Source organism: Malus domestica, chromosome 08, assembly GCF_042453785.1.
Source record: "Malus domestica chromosome 08, GDT2T_hap1".
Classification (NCBI taxonomy): domain Eukaryota; kingdom Viridiplantae; phylum Streptophyta; class Magnoliopsida; order Rosales; family Rosaceae; genus Malus; species Malus domestica.
The window spans coordinates 30,202,086-30,219,066 of NC_091668.1; the positions used below are offsets into that span (position 1 = coordinate 30,202,086).

The 16,981-nt window shown below is 38.8% G+C and overlaps 3 protein-coding genes and 1 pseudogene across 5 annotated transcripts; 2 read left to right on the top strand and 2 right to left on the bottom strand.

The window, feature by feature from the left end:
* The first annotated feature begins 4,282 nt into the window (after nucleotides 1-4,282).
* Nucleotides 4,283-8,498, top strand: LOC103411079 (receptor-like protein EIX1). Of its 3 annotated transcripts, none has more exons than XM_070826167.1 (3): nucleotides 4,283-4,596; nucleotides 4,735-6,340; nucleotides 7,660-8,498. In XM_070826167.1, the coding sequence occupies exons 1-2, from the start codon at nucleotides 4,395-4,397 to the stop codon at nucleotides 5,835-5,837; spliced, it is 1,305 nt and encodes a 434-aa protein (XP_070682268.1). In that variant the 5' UTR covers nucleotides 4,283-4,394; the 3' UTR covers nucleotides 5,838-6,340; nucleotides 7,660-8,498. The 3 variants fall into 3 exon arrangements, with proteins under 3 accessions (XP_070682268.1, XP_070682269.1, XP_070682270.1); XM_070826168.1 differs by having other exon boundaries at nucleotides 4,292-4,596; nucleotides 4,743-6,326; XM_070826169.1 differs by having other exon boundaries at nucleotides 4,298-4,596; nucleotides 4,743-6,340.
* Nucleotides 6,299-8,498, top strand: LOC139198172 (receptor-like protein EIX2; annotated as a pseudogene).
* On the bottom strand, nucleotides 8,396-12,521 carry LOC103428952 (COBRA-like protein 6). Its single transcript, XM_008367087.4, has 6 exons — nucleotides 11,903-12,521; nucleotides 11,735-11,814; nucleotides 9,999-10,452; nucleotides 9,387-9,540; nucleotides 8,897-9,168; nucleotides 8,396-8,794 (listed from the first exon to the last, which is right to left on the bottom strand). Exons 1-6 carry the CDS (start codon nucleotides 11,955-11,957, stop codon nucleotides 8,511-8,513), a joined length of 1,299 nt encoding a protein of 432 aa, XP_008365309.3. The 5' UTR covers nucleotides 11,958-12,521; the 3' UTR covers nucleotides 8,396-8,510.
* A 1,139-nt stretch (nucleotides 12,522-13,660) lies between these two features.
* On the bottom strand, nucleotides 13,661-16,699 carry LOC103428977 (ubiquitin-like domain-containing CTD phosphatase). The gene is made up of 8 exons (XM_070826441.1): nucleotides 16,527-16,699; nucleotides 16,333-16,435; nucleotides 16,187-16,243; nucleotides 16,064-16,073; nucleotides 14,597-14,618; nucleotides 14,359-14,493; nucleotides 13,978-14,235; nucleotides 13,661-13,862 (listed from the first exon to the last, which is right to left on the bottom strand). Exons 1-7 carry the CDS (start codon nucleotides 16,587-16,589, stop codon nucleotides 13,987-13,989), a joined length of 639 nt encoding a protein of 212 aa, XP_070682542.1. The 5' UTR covers nucleotides 16,590-16,699; the 3' UTR covers nucleotides 13,661-13,862; nucleotides 13,978-13,986.
* Between the last annotated feature and the right edge of the window lie 282 nt (nucleotides 16,700-16,981).

A 16,981-nucleotide genomic window follows, 5' to 3' on the forward strand; every position in this document is an offset into this window, starting at 1 on the left:
AAAATTCTTTATTCGGCCTAGAACGAAATCAATTTGAGAATTTTGATATTAAAAGATTTCGGCTTGGAATAAAGCATCGTTGGCCTCGGCCTAAACAAAAGAATTTATTTTCTTCACCATTCAGCTATTCAGCCGATGCTTAAGAAAATGATATAATTGGCGTTGCTGACTTTAATTGGTCAAGCTGCTAGTTTTCTCAATAGGCTGAGCTTTCACGAATAAGAATTTATTTTCTTATCCATCTTGTTTGAGCCGATGATGCATAAGAAAATAAGCGGGCAACGAGCATCCTGACCTCGTACAAAAAAAAATAAAAAATAAAAAATCGGCCGTCTAGGCCGAGAGTAAGCGAGCAAGTTCTGTGGATGTTAAAAACCATTCCAAGGCTTGATTTTTTATGGCCTATATATATATATATATATATATGAAACCAGTTGGCGTCATGGGGTTTAATATATATACTTGGCAACATGCATGTAGCAGTATCACATGTTCCTCGATCGCATTAAGACCTCGGCAGACGATGATGTTTCTCGGCCCACCAAGCATATATAGCTAATGTTCCTCAGTCAAAGATGATGTTCCCCGACTACTTTTATTAGTTATATATATAGGCAGGCCAAGCTCCAGGAACAATTTTTCTCGACCCTCCCAAATGTTTTCTCGACCTCGACGGTCGAGAGTTGTGGTAGTTGTCTCCTTTTTTGCTCTCTGCTCTCCATTGCAGCTTTTCTGCCATCACAGATAGGCTGCTGAAAATCAAAGGTACCCATCAAATGTTAATAAATAGAATGCATGCATGTATGCATGTGCATGGAAAGGACAAGTGGCCAATTCTCCCGCTTGGATTTTCCACCCTGACAGAAATTGGGACTGATGGTTGCAGACTTTTTCAATAAAGTGGTTTTCCCACTTTCTTTTGACCAAAAGAAAAGGAACGTGGGGGATTGGAGGAATATCAAAGTGTGTGTGTATATATATATAGCCATGATGTTTTATATTGGAAGTTGGGTTGTCAAATCCAAGAGTCGAGATATTTAATACCCTTCGGTAGGGTTAGGAGGTGCTGACGTGTAGGCTACTTCCTGGTGACCATTCAGCGCCATGCTGCATTCTTTCTTAGGGCAGGTAAGCAAAGAGATTTGATGTAACTCAAAAATGGTGATATTATCGTGATCCATTTGGTGGAATAGTCTCGGCCGAGAAAAATCGCAGAGATGTGTTTGTCGAGCTCAACAGTGTTTTTCACTTTGTTTCTGCTTGCTTCTATTCCGAGCTTTTCGACCTTGGATCAGTATATATATATAGGCAGGCCGAGCTGACAAGACAGATGCATCTCGACCTCGGCCCCATTTTTCTCTACCCCCCAATTCTTCTTGGCCTCGGCCCACTTTGCCCTCGATACCAATTTTTTCTCTACCCCCAAAGATTTTTGCCGAGCTTGGTATGGATTGTGGCAGCAAAGAGAAACCACAACACTGGTAGAACAGAGGTGATTTTTTTTAACACGAAAATTTCCTGAAATGAAAGAGACAAGAACAATGTGCACAAAATAATATTTGTATTTGATGATTTTGGGTTACAATCTCTCTCAAATTTGATCCTCTGATTTGATCTCTGTAAGGTGTTGGTTTGTGGATGTACGATTGATCCAAAGGGCCGTTGGGCTTGATCTAAGGATGAACGTTCTTTAAGGGCCGTGGGCTTGATCTTTGAAAGTGGATTTGAGCGGATCTTCAAGGAGCTGTTGGGGCTTGATCTTAAGGATGAGCGTTTCTTCAAGGGCTGTTGAGGCTTGATCTTGAATAACGGTGATGAACGGATCTTCAAGGGGCTTTTGGGCTTGATCTTGAAGAACAGTGATGAACAAATCTTCAAGGGCTTTTGAGCTTTGATCTTGAAGGACGGTTGGATGTGTGGATTTGTCGACGTTGTTGATCCAAAGGGCCGTTGGGGCTTGATCTTAGGATGAACGGATGATGAACGATGAACACTTTCTTCAAGGGCCGTCGGGGTTTGATCTTGAATTGGTGGAAGTTCTTCAAGGGCCTTTGGGGCTTGATCTTGAATTGATGGAAGTTCTTCAAATGGACCGTCGGGGCTTGATCTTGGAAGAACGATGAACGAAGAAGGCTTTCTTGATTCGGGATGAACGGATGATGAACGATGAACACTTTCTTCAAGGGCCGTCGGGGCTTGATCTTGAATTGGTGGAAGTTCTTCAAGGGGCATTTGGGGCTTGATCTTGAATTGGTGGATAATTGTTGATCCAAGGGCCGTCAAGGCTTGATCTTGGAAGAACGATGAACGAAGAACGAAGAACGAAGAAGGCTTTCTTGATTCTTCGGGATGAACGGATGATGAACGATGAACACTTTCTTCAAGGGCCATCGGGGCTTGATCTTGAATTGGTGGAAGTTCTTCAAAGGGGCCATCGGGGCTTGATCTTGAAGGTGGATGATTGTTGATCCAAGGGCCGTCGGGGCTTGATCTTGGAAGAACGATGAACGAAGAACGAAGAAGGCTTTCTTGATTCTTCGGGAACCTGGATGCTTGAGGACTTCGGAGTTTCAGAGCTTCAGAGCTTCAAGGTGTCATATGAATTGGTTTCCCCAAAATGAATGAAATTGGCTTCTATTTATAGAATTTTCCAAGGCCTAATTTTGAATATAATATTCCAGATGAAATAAGTCGTTTCTGCCAGGTGTTGACACGTGTCCTGTTTGATGACTTTTTCGATGATTCTTGATTTTTTTGTTTAAACACACGCTACGTGTAAAATTTATGTAATACATGAACGTTGAAACTTTGATTTATCGGTCAACATTTATTTACCGAAATTTCGATGTCTACAATTTTATTACCAAGAAATAAAATTTCTTTTCGGCAATACGACGAAATATTGTTGGCTAGGACCAGTTAATTTCCTTAAACATTCGGCTTATGAGCCGAAGTTCAAGGAAATTGGGAGGCAATGTTTGGGCCCGAATTTACACCATCGGTCCAAGTAATTAAGGTCTTCAGATGATTAGAGATTTTTCTTGACATTACTATTGTTTTGAAAATATCTTTAAAGTGTGCAGAGTTGTGATACGCGTAAAGCTCCATGTAGAAGAAGCTGTGTGAAATGTCATGCAGCATTAGAGTCCTATCTTCCATGCGAACCACGAGGAACAATAACACAAGGATGCAATTAATATTGGATGATCAGCATGTGGTTATGCCGCTTGGAGTAATCAAAATAAGGTGATGTGATGGGATCAGGGTGGTTTTGCAAATAATGCAAAACCATCAACCATGTGTTTTAATTATCATGCATGCATGGATAAAGCTTATGAAGAGATGGTGGGATAAGTAGCACCACCAAATTTACAAGATTGGATCCGGCAAATGGTGATGACGTAAAGGAAGGTCATGATAAAGATGGTGATGACGTAATCCCATTTTAAAAGAAGGGATTAAGCTTTGATTGATGTGATAAGGTCTAATGCGTGAATGTAGGTGCATAAAAGATAAAGTTTTCAGAGTTCCATTTATTGTGAATATGCATGAGATAAATGCGTGGTCAACAGCAACTGTTAAAGATTTGGAGTCAGAGTGCAATTGGGATTGTTTTCCACGACTTAGGCATGCAGGTCTCTATAAATACCAAGCGGCAGACAACATTATAGGGACCTCCAATTCAACACACAAACTGCCCTGCGCAAACCCTCGCTCTACGCGAAACCTCTCAACAACCTTAAGATTTTTATTTTCCTTTTTCGCCAACAGATCTTCAGTTTGGATAAACAGCATTGTGAAGGCAACCGACGAACATCTTCAGTTTCAATAAACAGCCATGTTGCCGTAGAATCAGCAGACCGTGAAGCATCTTCAGTTTGGATAAACAACACTGCGACAGGGCTGACTGGTTATCCATCCAAGTCTCGGTCGAGAAGGATTTTCAAATCTTTATTGGCAGAGGTCATCTCATTAGCCTTCTCGGCGAAGTGAGGTGTTACAAGTTACTACATTCGGCACATTGAAAGCCGAATTTGATATTGAACTTCGCAGAACTAGCAGCCTTGTCTTCAGGCTCTAGAACCCGAAGGCCGAGACGTGTTCCTTCCTCGGCCACAGTCGCGAGATTCAGAAGTTAGCAGCGCACCCAAAGCAACATCACCATATTTTACTCCTCGGCCGAGCTCGACCGTCGAGTTGGCACGCCCCGCATACAACCGAATGACGTAGTTAGCTCATTAGTTACTCGGCATGTGTGCCACATAGGCTTAGTAGTTTTTAGGGTCAACAATAACTTATTGCGCAAACAACCTCATCACTCATGGATAGGCCCTTGAAACTTGTTTTACTTGTGAGTTTCCTAAGCATTGCAGCCACTCCCCTTAGTTTGGGCAATGCAAATCTGGGACTTCGGGTTCCTTTCAAAGAAAATGAGAGGCAAGCCCGTTATGATGTTCAAGCAAGATCTTCTTGATTCTTCGAACAGGCTTTCATCCTGGATTGGCGAAGGAGATTGTTGCTTTTGGCCTGGAGTTGTCTGCGGTAACTTAACCGGCCATGTCCACGCGCTCCACCTTGGTGATTACTATTTGGGTGGTAAGCTGAATCCTTCTTTGCTCAATCTAAGCCATCTCACTTACTTGGACCTAAGCAGCAATGATTTTGAAGGAATGCAGATTCCCAACTTCTTCGGTTCTCTTACAAGTTTAAGACATCTTGACCTCTCACAATCAGATTTTCAGGGAATAATTCCTCATCAGCTGGGGAATATTTATAATCTACACTTTCTCGACCTCCATGGTAACTATTTTGAGGTTAAGAGCCTGCAATGGATTTCTGGTCTTTCTCAGCTGCAGCACCTGGACATGAGTGGTGTAGATCTCAGAGAAGCATCCGATTTGTTCCAGGTGACAAACATTTTCCCCTCTTTGCTAGAGTACTTGAATATGTCTGATTGCAGAATTTATCAAATACCATTTGGAATTGCAAATGCTTCTGCTCTTAAAGTTCTTAATCTCGAGGGAAATTCCATCAGTTCTACTATACCAAAATGGTTGTACAGCCTTAGCCATCTCGAGTCATTATTTCTTTCCTACAATCACTTGCATGGCCAAATCTCAAGCTCCATTGCAAACTTAACAGACATCGTCAATCTTGACTTATTTCATAATCAACTTGAAGGGGAACACCCAACCTCAATGGGAAATCTTTGCAAGTTGACGGTTTTTGATCTATCGAGGAACCGTGTCAATGGGAGGATATCCGAAATCTTTGAAAGTTTGTCTAGGTGCAATTCAAGTCAACTAGAGTCTTTGAGCTTATCCAATAATAATCTTTCTGGTCTTTTGACAGATGAGCTAGGAAATTTTGAAAAATTACGTTTCCTTGATCTTTCAAGCAATTCAATATCAGGTTCCATTCCAACGTCCTTAGGAAATCTGTCATCCTTAGAAGAATTACGCATTCATAATAATTCCCTCAAGGGTGTCGTCTCTAAAGTTCATTTTACCAATCTTAAAAAATTGGTGAAACTTTATACAAAGAATAATTTATTGACTCTGGAAACCAGTAGAGATTGGCATCCACCATTTCAACTCCGAGTGTTGTTCTTAGATTCTTGGTATCTAGGGCCAGAGTTACCTCTGTGGTTTCAGAGACAAACACAATTGCAGTATCTAAGCATGGTCAACACAAGAATTTCAGGTACCATCCCAACCTGGTTTTGGAACTTTTCTTCCCAACTAAGATTTGTCGATCTCTCTCACAATCAATTGTATGGGGAAGTTCCAAATATAGTTGGTGCTCCTTTAGACATAATTGACCTAAGTTCAAACTAGTTCAATGGTCCATTACCTCTCGTCTCCTCCACCGTTGATGTACTAGATCTTTCCAATTCAACATTTTCCGGATCCATCTTTCACTTCTTTTGTGATAGCATAGATGGGCCAAAACAACTCAGAATTCTTTATCTTGAGAACAACTTTCTTGATGGACCAATTCCTGATTGTTGGCAAATTTTGAAAAAGTTGATTGTCCTAAATTTAGAGAACAACAATTTGACAGGGAACATTCCAAGCTCCATAGGATACTTACTTTTCCTCGAATGGCTGCACTTGCGCAATAATCACGTGTTTGGAGAGTTGCCTATGTCCCTACAGAATTGTCACCTGTTAGTTGCTGACCTTGGCGAAAATAAGTTTGTTGGAAGCATACCAATGTGGATAGGAGAAAGTCTTTCAAATTTGATCGTTCTCATCCTTCGTTCCAATAAGCTTCAGAGTGACATTCCTAACGAAATATGCAGTCTTGTCAATCTCCAAATCTTGGTAGCTAATGATAAGTGAATTTTATATTATATAATTAACCCTATTCTTGGTATATTTTGGTTCATATTTTGGAAGAATTTTGATATTTTGAATTGTATTTTCAATATAGGACTTTCGACTTCCTCTGGAGCAAAGCGTGACCAAATGGACGCCTTTTGGAGTAATTCCAGTTGCAAGACCTTCGTGAGTCACTTAGCTTGATCTTATCAAAAATAGGGATTTTTCCATCAAGCGGTTATTTTCTGGCGATAAAATAAAGGAGTAATGCACGGTGCTGGAAAATGACGTTTCTAGGCTTAAATTGCGTTTTTAGAGCCCAAGATGACATCGGATGGTTTCGTGGCCTTCTGGAGATGTGTTCGGAACGTCTTTATCTTTAAAACAAGCTATCTTGGGCCGGATTTGGAGTAGATATGAGGCTAAAACGTGGCTGGACAAGTACTTGGCAGATTCTCCTAGTTTAATTAGGGTTTTATTTTCTAAGATATTTCATTATTTTTCTTAGCTTCCTAGTTGGAATAAGAAACCTAGGTCTTAGGGTTTGTAAGGGCTGAGCAAATATATTGCTTTGGCCGTCTATAGTTTTACACTACGCTTATTATTATTCAACTTCAGAGACAAAGAACTTTGCTAGGGTTCTTGGAGATTTACTACTTTAAAGTGTTTTCATTCATTTTCTTCTTAATAATATTTTCTATGATTTCAGTTATGAATATGCATAACTAATTCCTTTTTGCTAGGGCGAAGCTTTGAGCCTTAGCATGAATATGTAATTTTTATTTAATTGCTTATGATTGATTGCATGCACACTTTGAATTATTGATCACTGTTTTAAACTATCTAATTATCTTGATGATTGGCCACCATTAGGATGTTTAGACAAGTAATTGGATGCAATTCGGTCGGAATATCACCGGAGGATTGAGTATTGCTTCTTGTGATTAATAATTGTAATTTCATCTAAGGCGAACATCACGTTCTTAGGGGTTGCATGGTTCTTCAAAAGGTTTTCATAAAACTTAATGAGCCTTGCATGTTCATATTTGATCTGAATATCACAGATGGATTGCATGTTAGATATATGTTCTTGCTTGAATATCACGAGGAGAATATATATTAGGAAAACCTAACCTTCGAAGTGGCATGTGTAAATCCTAAGTAATTGATAGAAATTCATAGGATTGCTAGGTGATGGTGGAACCCTAGTGTCTTTATAAATTGGTATTTAAAACTCTTTTCTTTGATTATATTAGTTTTTGTTTAAAATTTGTTTTTAATATTACCCACTCTCAAACTCTCTTTTCTCAAGTTTTAATTCTAAGTATTTAATTAGGAATTGTTTCTACATAAATTATCCAAATAGTCCTTGAGGAAAACGACCTTGCATGAGCATCTATACTACAACATCCTTGTATTTTTGCAAGTATTTCATGTGATTTTGACCCTATTTGCATAGACGTTAAAAATCCTATCAGCTAACTTGGACCTTTCACACAACATGATATCTGGAGAGATTCCCGAGGAATTGACCAGCCTCATCAGCTTGCAATCATTGAACATATCGAAAAATCTATTGACTGGAAAAATCCCTTCAACGATTGGTGATATGGTAATGTTAGAGTCTCTTGATCTTTCCATGAACAAACTTTCTGGTGAAATTTCTCCAAACATGTCGAGGTTGACATATCTTGGTACCTTGAATTTGTCTTATAACAATTTGACCGGACAGATTCCCCAATGCACACAGCTCGGGGGCTTTGATCAGAACAGCTAATTGGCAATGAACTTTGTGGATTTCCACTCAACGTGAGCTGCAAGGAAAATCGGACAATGCAGCCAGTAGTTGTTCAAAAACACATGGGGAGCTATTTACTCGAAGATGGTTGGTTCTATCTGAGCTTGGGACTAGGCTCTCTGTTCGGTTTTTGGAGTGTTCTTGGTTCGTAGCTTCTCAACATGCCATGGAGCTTTCGCTTTTCTCAGTTCCAGAATAGCATTGTTCGTAGACTTTATGGTGTAATTGTGGAATATTGTTGTTGAGAGAGGTAGTTTGCTACATGTCAAAAGAATAAGGCTGAATGCTTTTGTCCAATCAAATAATATTGAGTTTAAATTAATTTAAGATTACAAATGCAGTCCATGAATAAAAAATCATCGATATTTCTTCCTTCAGACTTTTTGTCATCACGAAGCTGCAAGGATCAACAACGAGGAGAAAACTACGATCAATGGCCTTGATGCTGCTGCCCTATGAGCCCTATTGGGAAGTCTAGGGTACTCGTCCGGAGAGGGCATCACACATTCATCCCCGTTGAATGAAATTCTCCTGGGAAATGTCCATCCCTCTCTGAAAGTGAAAACCCCTTCATCTTTATGCAGTACCATCTCAGTTTGCACGTTCCCATTCTTTCCCGTACTGAGTAACATGTCGTTGTAATATTTGATCCCCCAAAACATTCCTGTATCATCTGCGGAAAGCAATATACATGCAATGCAGCTCAATGTTACTTGCAAATAATTTTCTACGTGAATAAGAAGAAAATATCGGGCTTTTGGTTTGTTTAACTTACTTATATTTCCATACTGACCGAGAGGGTGGTAGTTGAAGCTGAACAACTGCGTTAGACTTTGCAAATTCGGGTGTTGAACGACTAAGGTCCAGTCAGAATAGTTTTTAACAAAATTATAATTGGTGATTGTGATCTTAACCCTCCAGTACTCCTTGTAACTTTCCTTAACATGCCAATGTATTCCTATCGGGCACATATGTCGTGTACAAGTCACCAAAGGTGATGGTTCTTCAGTCTCGCGCTCACCAGGAAGTTGTAACTCATCACCTGGCCTGCAGATTTAGTATCACAAGAATTGGTTCTTAAAAACAGCAACTGCCAACAAATATAAATAAAAACTTAAATGACTCGAGCTAACATGTCCCAAGAAATTTGTGCAAATAACCAATGTTCATTGTAAAACTTGCAGAGATAAGTTGCTTCAATCATCAAAATGTGATGCTAATTTCAGACTTTTTCCGTTAGAAAATCGATAACCAAGAGATCTTACTTCACGCATTTTGCTCCGGGAAGTCCTTGGCAGCCGCAGCTGCACCGGGGGCACTTAGCAATGGTGCTATTGTAGAATGAAGACAAGGAAACACAGCACTTTGGAGAAGGTGATGCTCTGAACTGGGAGTACATACAAGTCACATTCCATGTCTCTACAAGAAAACCACAATAAACATGTTACATAGAAAACTAAACATTGTTTACCAAGCTAAACCCTAAAACCTTTCACTAAAAGCGAAGTGCTTCTAATATTTTTATTTTTATTTTTTTTTAAACTAGTGTATTCGAGTCTTTGACCCGACTAATCACCAAGCCCTTCACCTGACCCCACAACATTTGGGGACGAGAAACTCTAGCATTTGCTAGGTGGGTACCGTGGGAGAGAGTCAACCCCATACCACTTGGGAGCAAACCAAGGACCTAACTACTAGACCAACAACTCTTAGGTAAGTGCTTCTAATCTACTATTGACCAGAAAATGCATGCTTCTCCAAGAAGCGTTCAAAGTGATTCTGTAAAAAGCACTTTTGTCTAGTTTTTGCCTAAGTTTGTAAAACTTAGTTATATAAGATTCCGATGCTTAGTGAAGTTTTTTAGTTCTCACACTCACCGAGAGTTTCTGTCCATCGCCGGCCATCTTGGCTAGTCTTAGTCGGTTGGACTTGGACTGGCGCGCCGCAGGTGTAACCAGGGAGTCCAAGGGTGAAATTGTCGGGCATATTTATATTTGTACTATTGTTGGAAAATGCTCCAACATTCATCCGAAAGGCAGATAGAAACTTGGAAGAGTCTTGGACCATGGAAGAAAGCTCTCCTCCCTTGCAGCAATTGGAGAACTGTTTGTTAAAAGGGGTTCCGGGGAGGAGATCGATGATCACCGGCTCCTTTTCACAGCAATGAGGACGCTCTGGTGCGCCTTTGAACCGAGAGCAGTTTCCTTGATAAATGGCCTCAGCTCCCCACATGTTCCATATCACTTCATCACCTTGCCATCTCCAACCCAGCTTCCAACCGGGGCGATCCACATGCCGAAATTGCTGGAAGTTGTATATCGATACTTTTATCTGAAATCAAATCGTGTAGTAAACATCATGTAAGTTCAACACAACCACAACAAGTCTTATTCCATTAAATGAAGTCGGCTATATGAATTATAGACTGTTATTATATTCTGTTTTGCGTCAAGTGTTCCTTTAGCTCCAAACACTTCATGTCTTTTCTTAAAGTCTATTTTTAAGTCTTATAACCCTTTTGCCCTTAACCAATGTCTCACAATCGCATTATCAAATTCTTTAAAAATCTTTAGGGGAATTAGGTCGAAAATACCAGGGCCCTTAGAGGGGTATTTCGGTAACTTAGGCGACAAACCTAGTACTGGACCCAGAAGTCTGACAAATAAAAAGGAATATTGTGATCCTTTTTCTGTCCCATCACATACAATGTCTAAATTGGCCCAATGTAAGCTGATTGAATCTCTGAAGCAATCCTGATGAGCTCAGCGTGGGGATACTAAGATCTTGTGATCGTGATCGTTTATCGTACATCGTGCAGTTCTTTTTCGTTAGGTACTATTTATATTTAATTTTAAATTTGAAATTTTAAAATGATTTCTGACCGTACGATATTCGATGAACGGTCACGATCACAGGATCCTTAGGATAAAAAAAAAAAAGGATTCCAGCGTGAACCTCACCCACCAAATTTTTTTTTTGACTAAATCTAAGTTCAACCTCAAACAAAACCCAATAGGATCCTCTCCGGATCTTTTGGTGAGAACTCTGAGGATCCGTGAATCGTGTTTGTTCATTATATTTTGTGCGGTTAGTTTTTGTCAAGTACTGTTTATATTTATTTTTAAATAAAAATATTTAAAATCATTTATAACCGCATAATATACGATGAACAGATGCGATTCACGGATTCTGCAAGGATCCAGACTCAAACAAAACAAACATTCTGGAATGCAAAACGACATGTCACGCATCCCACGTGCCTAGCCCATGCATCTAAATTTGGTGCATCTCTCGCAACCATTTACAAATTAGATGAGTGGTCACTTTTTAAACGCATTGTAAGCCACGATAGGCCAAAAGACACTACTAAAAAATTGTGAAAGGACGCATTCCGACCTAGAAATCTATATGAACATCTAATTGAATGGTGCTGGCTTCGTTACTTTTTAAATGTCCGTTAGCATGTTTCGATTCTAATGTCAATTTAGATATTCGGGTCGGAATATATCATGAAAAAAGGATTTTCTTGCGATACAATAAGAATGTAAAGTTGATGCAAAACTAATAAAAAATGAAGGGGAGATGGGTAATTAACTAAGAAAAAGAGACTTACGTCAGATGTGCTTTCGCTTTGCTGCAAAAAATCCCAAGTGACGGTTATGTTGGCATATGGATCTAATGGATCGAACCCAACTGCAATTTTTTTCATCAAAAATCTCAAGAAATTAACTAAATAAAATCTTTTAGAGAGAGAGAGAGAGAGAGAGGTATGTATACTTACATGACAATGAGAAGGAGGTGATGAGAGAGAAGGTGAAAATCAAGAGCTTCTTCATAGCACTTGATGATCTTTGAACACCAATCTCCAGAAAGAGGGGTTTAATCTATCTCTCCAAATTAATTAACCCCGGCCAAACATTAGGAATATAAATATAATTCTTCTAATCAAACTGTTCAAATTGCACTATTGATGACATATATACATAATTCAACGCAGAAAAACATAATGTAATTATTCTATTGTTTGTCACAAACAAAAACTATATGTAGATCAAAGACTCGAAAACACGTATATATGTCTCTGTCTCTTTCTCTCTAAAGTTGAGAGAGACTCGAAAACAAAAACGAAGAACACAATAATTATTTCCAAAAAAAAAAAAGGAAGAAAGTATTATTTATGGAAAGAAAAAAAAAGAGAGGAATGAAGAATTAATTGCAATTAATGTAGTGTGAGAGGGTGGAGGAATTAGTGTTTTCCCAAATCTGGATGCAATTAAAAGGAGGAGGAGGTTAATTAGTACTAATTAAGATTAAGATGCGTCTAAGACTCTGTGAGTTGGTTTCTGAGAGTGTAAACATTCAAAGCTCACGCGTAATGACATCCGGGCCATTTGGCCTTCCGTTTGGGTTTACTCATTTTAATTACTATTTTTTTTTCTAATATAAAACAATTAGGAAAAAGGAATACTAGCTACCTTCTCTATTTGTCTTTCCCTACCTATATTTTGATCATTCTGTAAAATATTTCTATGAAATTGAAAAAGTCATCAGTGGAGGGGCTGATTTAACAAAGATACCCTCAATTTAACACCAAAATAATTAACAGTGAACAATCTCAATGACCACTTCTATTAGTTTTAAATCTCATGAACCAAAATGAAGAATTATACTAATCTCGAAGACCTTTTGGCAAAAAATCGTTTTATCTCAAACAATAATGTTTGAGTTTTGGGTTGAACTACGTAATGATTTACAGTGAAATTTCTAAAAGAAAACAATTGTTGCATCCGTACAACCTCATCCTTATATGCTAAGAAAACAAGTGTTGAACTATGAAATGACTTGCAGTGACATTGTTAGGGTTTTGGGTCCACGAACGTCGTCGTTTTGGGTTTAAAGACATGTAAGAATGGTGGTTGGTGATGTGGCCTAATCTTCACCTTTGAATTAGCTTGGAAATGTTTTGAATGGCTGTGAAAGAAAGGAGGGGATATGACGGGAAAAAATGGGACCCATAGTCGTAATTTTGTTTTCTAATACATGTTTTGTTACGCGTATAGTACACGTGTATTATACACAAAAAAGCAGTGCATGTATACAAAAATAAACAAACATATGTTGGAAATTTTAAGTAGAAATTTCATTGTCCCACATTGCGAACATGCATAGTCCCAATATACATTCATCAGCATGACATTTAGGACACAAAAAATCAACATTCTTCTTCTACAATCACAAATATCCTTTATGAGAAAACCACACAGATATTTGCCAGAAGTCAAGTTTTCCAATGCTAGAATTTTGATTTGATCGTTGAATCATGGTGAAGCAAACGTCTGTAGAACTACAAGCACTGAGTATGAACGAAATTTCTGTTTCAAGGACATTACGGTACGCAAGCCGCGATCTTCAATATTTCTGTTTAATATTATTTCATTGTTCATACACTGTTAATTAGTTGTTTACTTTTATTATTTATTAGCATTTAACATATCTCCAACCACATCTACAGTGCCCTGAGGTATAAGGTTATGCTAACGTCTTTATCGCTGCTTATAACAGATGTATAGGTTTATATAGTAAATTCCAACAGTGCCCAGGAAGCACAAAACTACTTGTGCTAAAGTTCAAGAAGAAATTCACACAGATATGGAAATGATGAGTCTCGGTTGCAGATGAATTCCCGTCACAGGCTTCAGGTTAGCTCAGTTCATCCCGTGATGGAGCGAATATCGGCAATCCTGGAAGTGAAAGAAGGTATTACATGGGACATTATATTGCTTGCAAACATGGATAAAATGGTAATCAACAAAGAAACAAGACAATAAAATTGCAAGAATGATAAAAAAATGACACCTTTAAAGATCATTGATGCCGACGGCGCCCTTTGACATTGTCCTCAGATAATGACTGCCAGTTGTTATGATCAAGGTTGCTCAAGTCATCAAGTTCCGCAATAGCAAGCAAGTAGGTTGTGAGTTTCAAAAGCTCATGATCACTGTCTCGGCTAGAATGGGCCTTCTTGAATGGCTTGATGATCAAACCATTTTGTGGGTTCATCGCAAAGTTTCTTCGTAGATCATCAAACATTATAGTGTTTTTGGAACTGTAGAACTGATTATAACTGATAGTTAGACAGCAAATGAAAACTGCGGTACTCACATACTAAAAATAAGATTTATAAACCGGCCCGCAGAGCTCACATACCACAAATAATTACATGATCGTAATACATACCTCAGGGAATTGAGTCCAAATTAAGCATAATGGCTTGCAATCAAAGATCCCGCGAGAATCAAATTGAACTGTGATCATTGCTAAATAGTCTAGAAGAGCTGTGATTTTGTAGTTGGGATTGCTGAGCACTCCCAGCTATTCACGTGCTGGCATGCGATGGCCGTACTTGCAGATCACCGGTAATCAGTTTCATTCACATTAGTCCCAGTCCCAGCGGTTGCCTTGCCACAATAATTACATTGGTAATTGCTGGCACCAACCTATAATTTCATTTTGCAATAACTATGAGTAAAAACTGCAGTTTTGTAAGCTCGCTCTTGTGATGAAGGGGACAAGTATTTAAACCAGCTGCAACATATCAGACTGAGCTTGGAGGCTTGGCGTGGAAGGACGGAGTTCACAGGGTAATTACTTTATGCTACAAGTTTAATCCTAATTCGCATTTTGCAGTAGTTTTTATCAGTGGAGCCCAGAAATGGTGGTCCACCTCCTTGCGTAACTTCTTTTTCCGTGATCACTAAAATTCCCCTTGTACTACCGGATTTAAAAAAAGTTGATCCACCCACTTATGCCTCCTTGAAATTCCTATGAATTATATTGGAACACCACTTAATAGCTCATACAGCGATCTGGTAGATCGTGGTCCTAAGTTCAAATTTTGTAAATGGTTGAATCATTTACCGCCGATCTTGATAACAGTTTTTAATTATCCTTTCACATTTGAGTTTTTCTCTATTAACTTTTTTTTATAAAGAGGTACAACTATTGGCGAACCACGGTTATCCACCCCTTCTGAGCTCAGAAAAGGCTAGTGGGGAATTGCACCTTACTCGTGCCACAGTCAAGCAGATTCACAAGCTTACAAAGTATTGCCATGCTACTTCGTAGATGCTTCCACATTTCAACCTAAAATAATGCATTATTGATAGTTGAATAGCTGTAATCACCGCCACAAAGTCATTTGTTATAATGTATTGGATAGTCTTTGTCTCTTATGTAAAACTTCGGTTGAATGACAATGAGTTCTTCATTTCAACCCATTTCTTGCTGCAGAAATGAAACATATATAAATTACTACACAGGTGGCAAGAAATTTGAAGCTCTTGACTTGCTATTCTACTTAAGCTTCCATTTATGCCATCACACAAGACTGAGATGGGAAGAAGAAAAAAAGATTGATGCAAATTCATACTCTTTTCGACATATATAGCTTCTCTAAAATTTACACACACCCATATTAGCAAAACTTAGTCTAAATGTGCAGTCCTAACTCAAGGTCTAGCAACATGAAACTTTACGATAACAGATTATCTTTCTTCCACTTTGATGCTAACACATTATTGGTTCTACATATGCAGTTTCTTTTACTCGTGATTCAAACAATTCATCCGACAAGAGATAATAAAGGTCGTACCCAGTGCACAAGGCTCCCGCTTTACGCAGGGTCTGGGAGAGGTGAATGTCGACTAGCCTTACCCCCATTTATGGAGAGGCTGCTCCCAAGTCTCGAACCCGAGACCTACCGCTCATGGGCGAAGGCACTTGCCATCGCACCAAGTGCGACCCGACAAGAGATAATAGAAAGAAAAAAAAAATAGAGGTATAATACTTAATAACATCCAAACAATGCACTTCCAACGTTATACGACAGTCTCCTAGGCAGGTTTAGAAAATGAGCATGATACTTAATAACGCGGAAACAAACGAGGAAATACCTGTATCACAAATGCTTAAACTATATAAAGAACACAGAAGTTTTAATCAATCCATCCGATCTTTCTGTCTTTATATAGAATTGGTATAGCATTTCGTTTTCAAATGAACTAACCTGGTTGCAGACCGATATCATATTCCGCGTAAGCAGCTGTAAGAAAATCGTGAAGAACTACAAAAGACAATGTGTGTAAAGGCAAATGAAAGACACATGGAAGCTCTGAAAAAGTAGAAATATCGTATGAAGAAAGAACAACTCACAAGGCCGCATAAGTTGAAGCAGGTACCGGTGATCAAACAGAGTGTAGTCGATATCCAGCACAAGCAGTTTCTTTCCTTGCCGGCATGGATTTCGAAGTTCAATCTACAACCCAAAGGCACATAAATAAACAAAAATACATAAAAAATAATGCACATTTATCTGCAATCATAAGTGTAAAATAGAAACAGCTAACCTTGTATTGATCAACACGCCTTCTGCTTATTGGCATACTTATCTTTAATCGCAACAGCTTCATCTTGGGCAATCTCAAAGCCTGAGCCTTCTCCTGCTGCTCCTGCCATTGCCCCCAACAATTTGCTCTCTCTCTCCTCAGGTTTTAGTCTAGAGAGAGAGAGAGAGAGAGAGAGAGAGGTATCACTATCAACAGAAGCTACTTTTCTTCGTTTACAAATATACTAGCAGAGAGCACAGCGTCCGAACAAAATAGGTATATAATTATCATTTTATAAAAAAATGAGGGTAAAATAAGAAAAATAGGGATATAATTGTCATTTTGTCAAAAAGTACAAAATTAAAGCCTCTTCAACCGCCCACCTCCTCTCATATTCTCCTCAATCACAACCACTTCAGTTTATTCAAATTATCCAAAAAACATCATGATTTCACTTACGTGTATGAAAAAATGAT

Coding starts and splice junctions, on each gene's coding strand:
- LOC103411079 (XM_070826167.1), top strand. CDS start 4,395: ATGCAAATCTGGGACTTCGGGTTCCTTTCAAAGAAAATGAGAGGCAAG. Junction 4,597..4,734: donor TGGTGATTACTATTTGGGTG/GTAAGCTGAATC, acceptor TCTCACAATCAG/ATTTTCAGGGAATAATTCCT.
- LOC103428952 (XM_008367087.4), bottom strand. CDS start 11,957: ATGAAGAAGCTCTTGATTTTCACCTTCTCTCTCATCACCTCCTTCTCA. Junction 11,815..11,902: donor CACCTCCTTCTCATTGTCAT/GTAAGTATACAT, acceptor AAAAAATTGCAG/TTGGGTTCGATCCATTAGAT. Junction 8,795..8,896: donor CGGTCAGTATGGAAATATAA/GTAAGTTAAACA, acceptor TGCTTTCCGCAG/ATGATACAGGAATGTTTTGG.
- LOC103428977 (XM_070826441.1), bottom strand. CDS start 16,589: ATGAAGCTGTTGCGATTAAAGATAAGTATGCCAATAAGCAGAAGGCGT. Junction 16,244..16,332: donor GCTTCAACTTATGCGGCCTT/GTGAGTTGTTCT, acceptor TGTCTTTTGTAG/TTCTTCACGATTTTCTTACA. Junction 14,494..14,596: donor TGGTGCCAGCAATTACCAAT/GTAATTATTGTG, acceptor GCACGTGAATAG/CTGGGAGTGCTCAGCAATCC.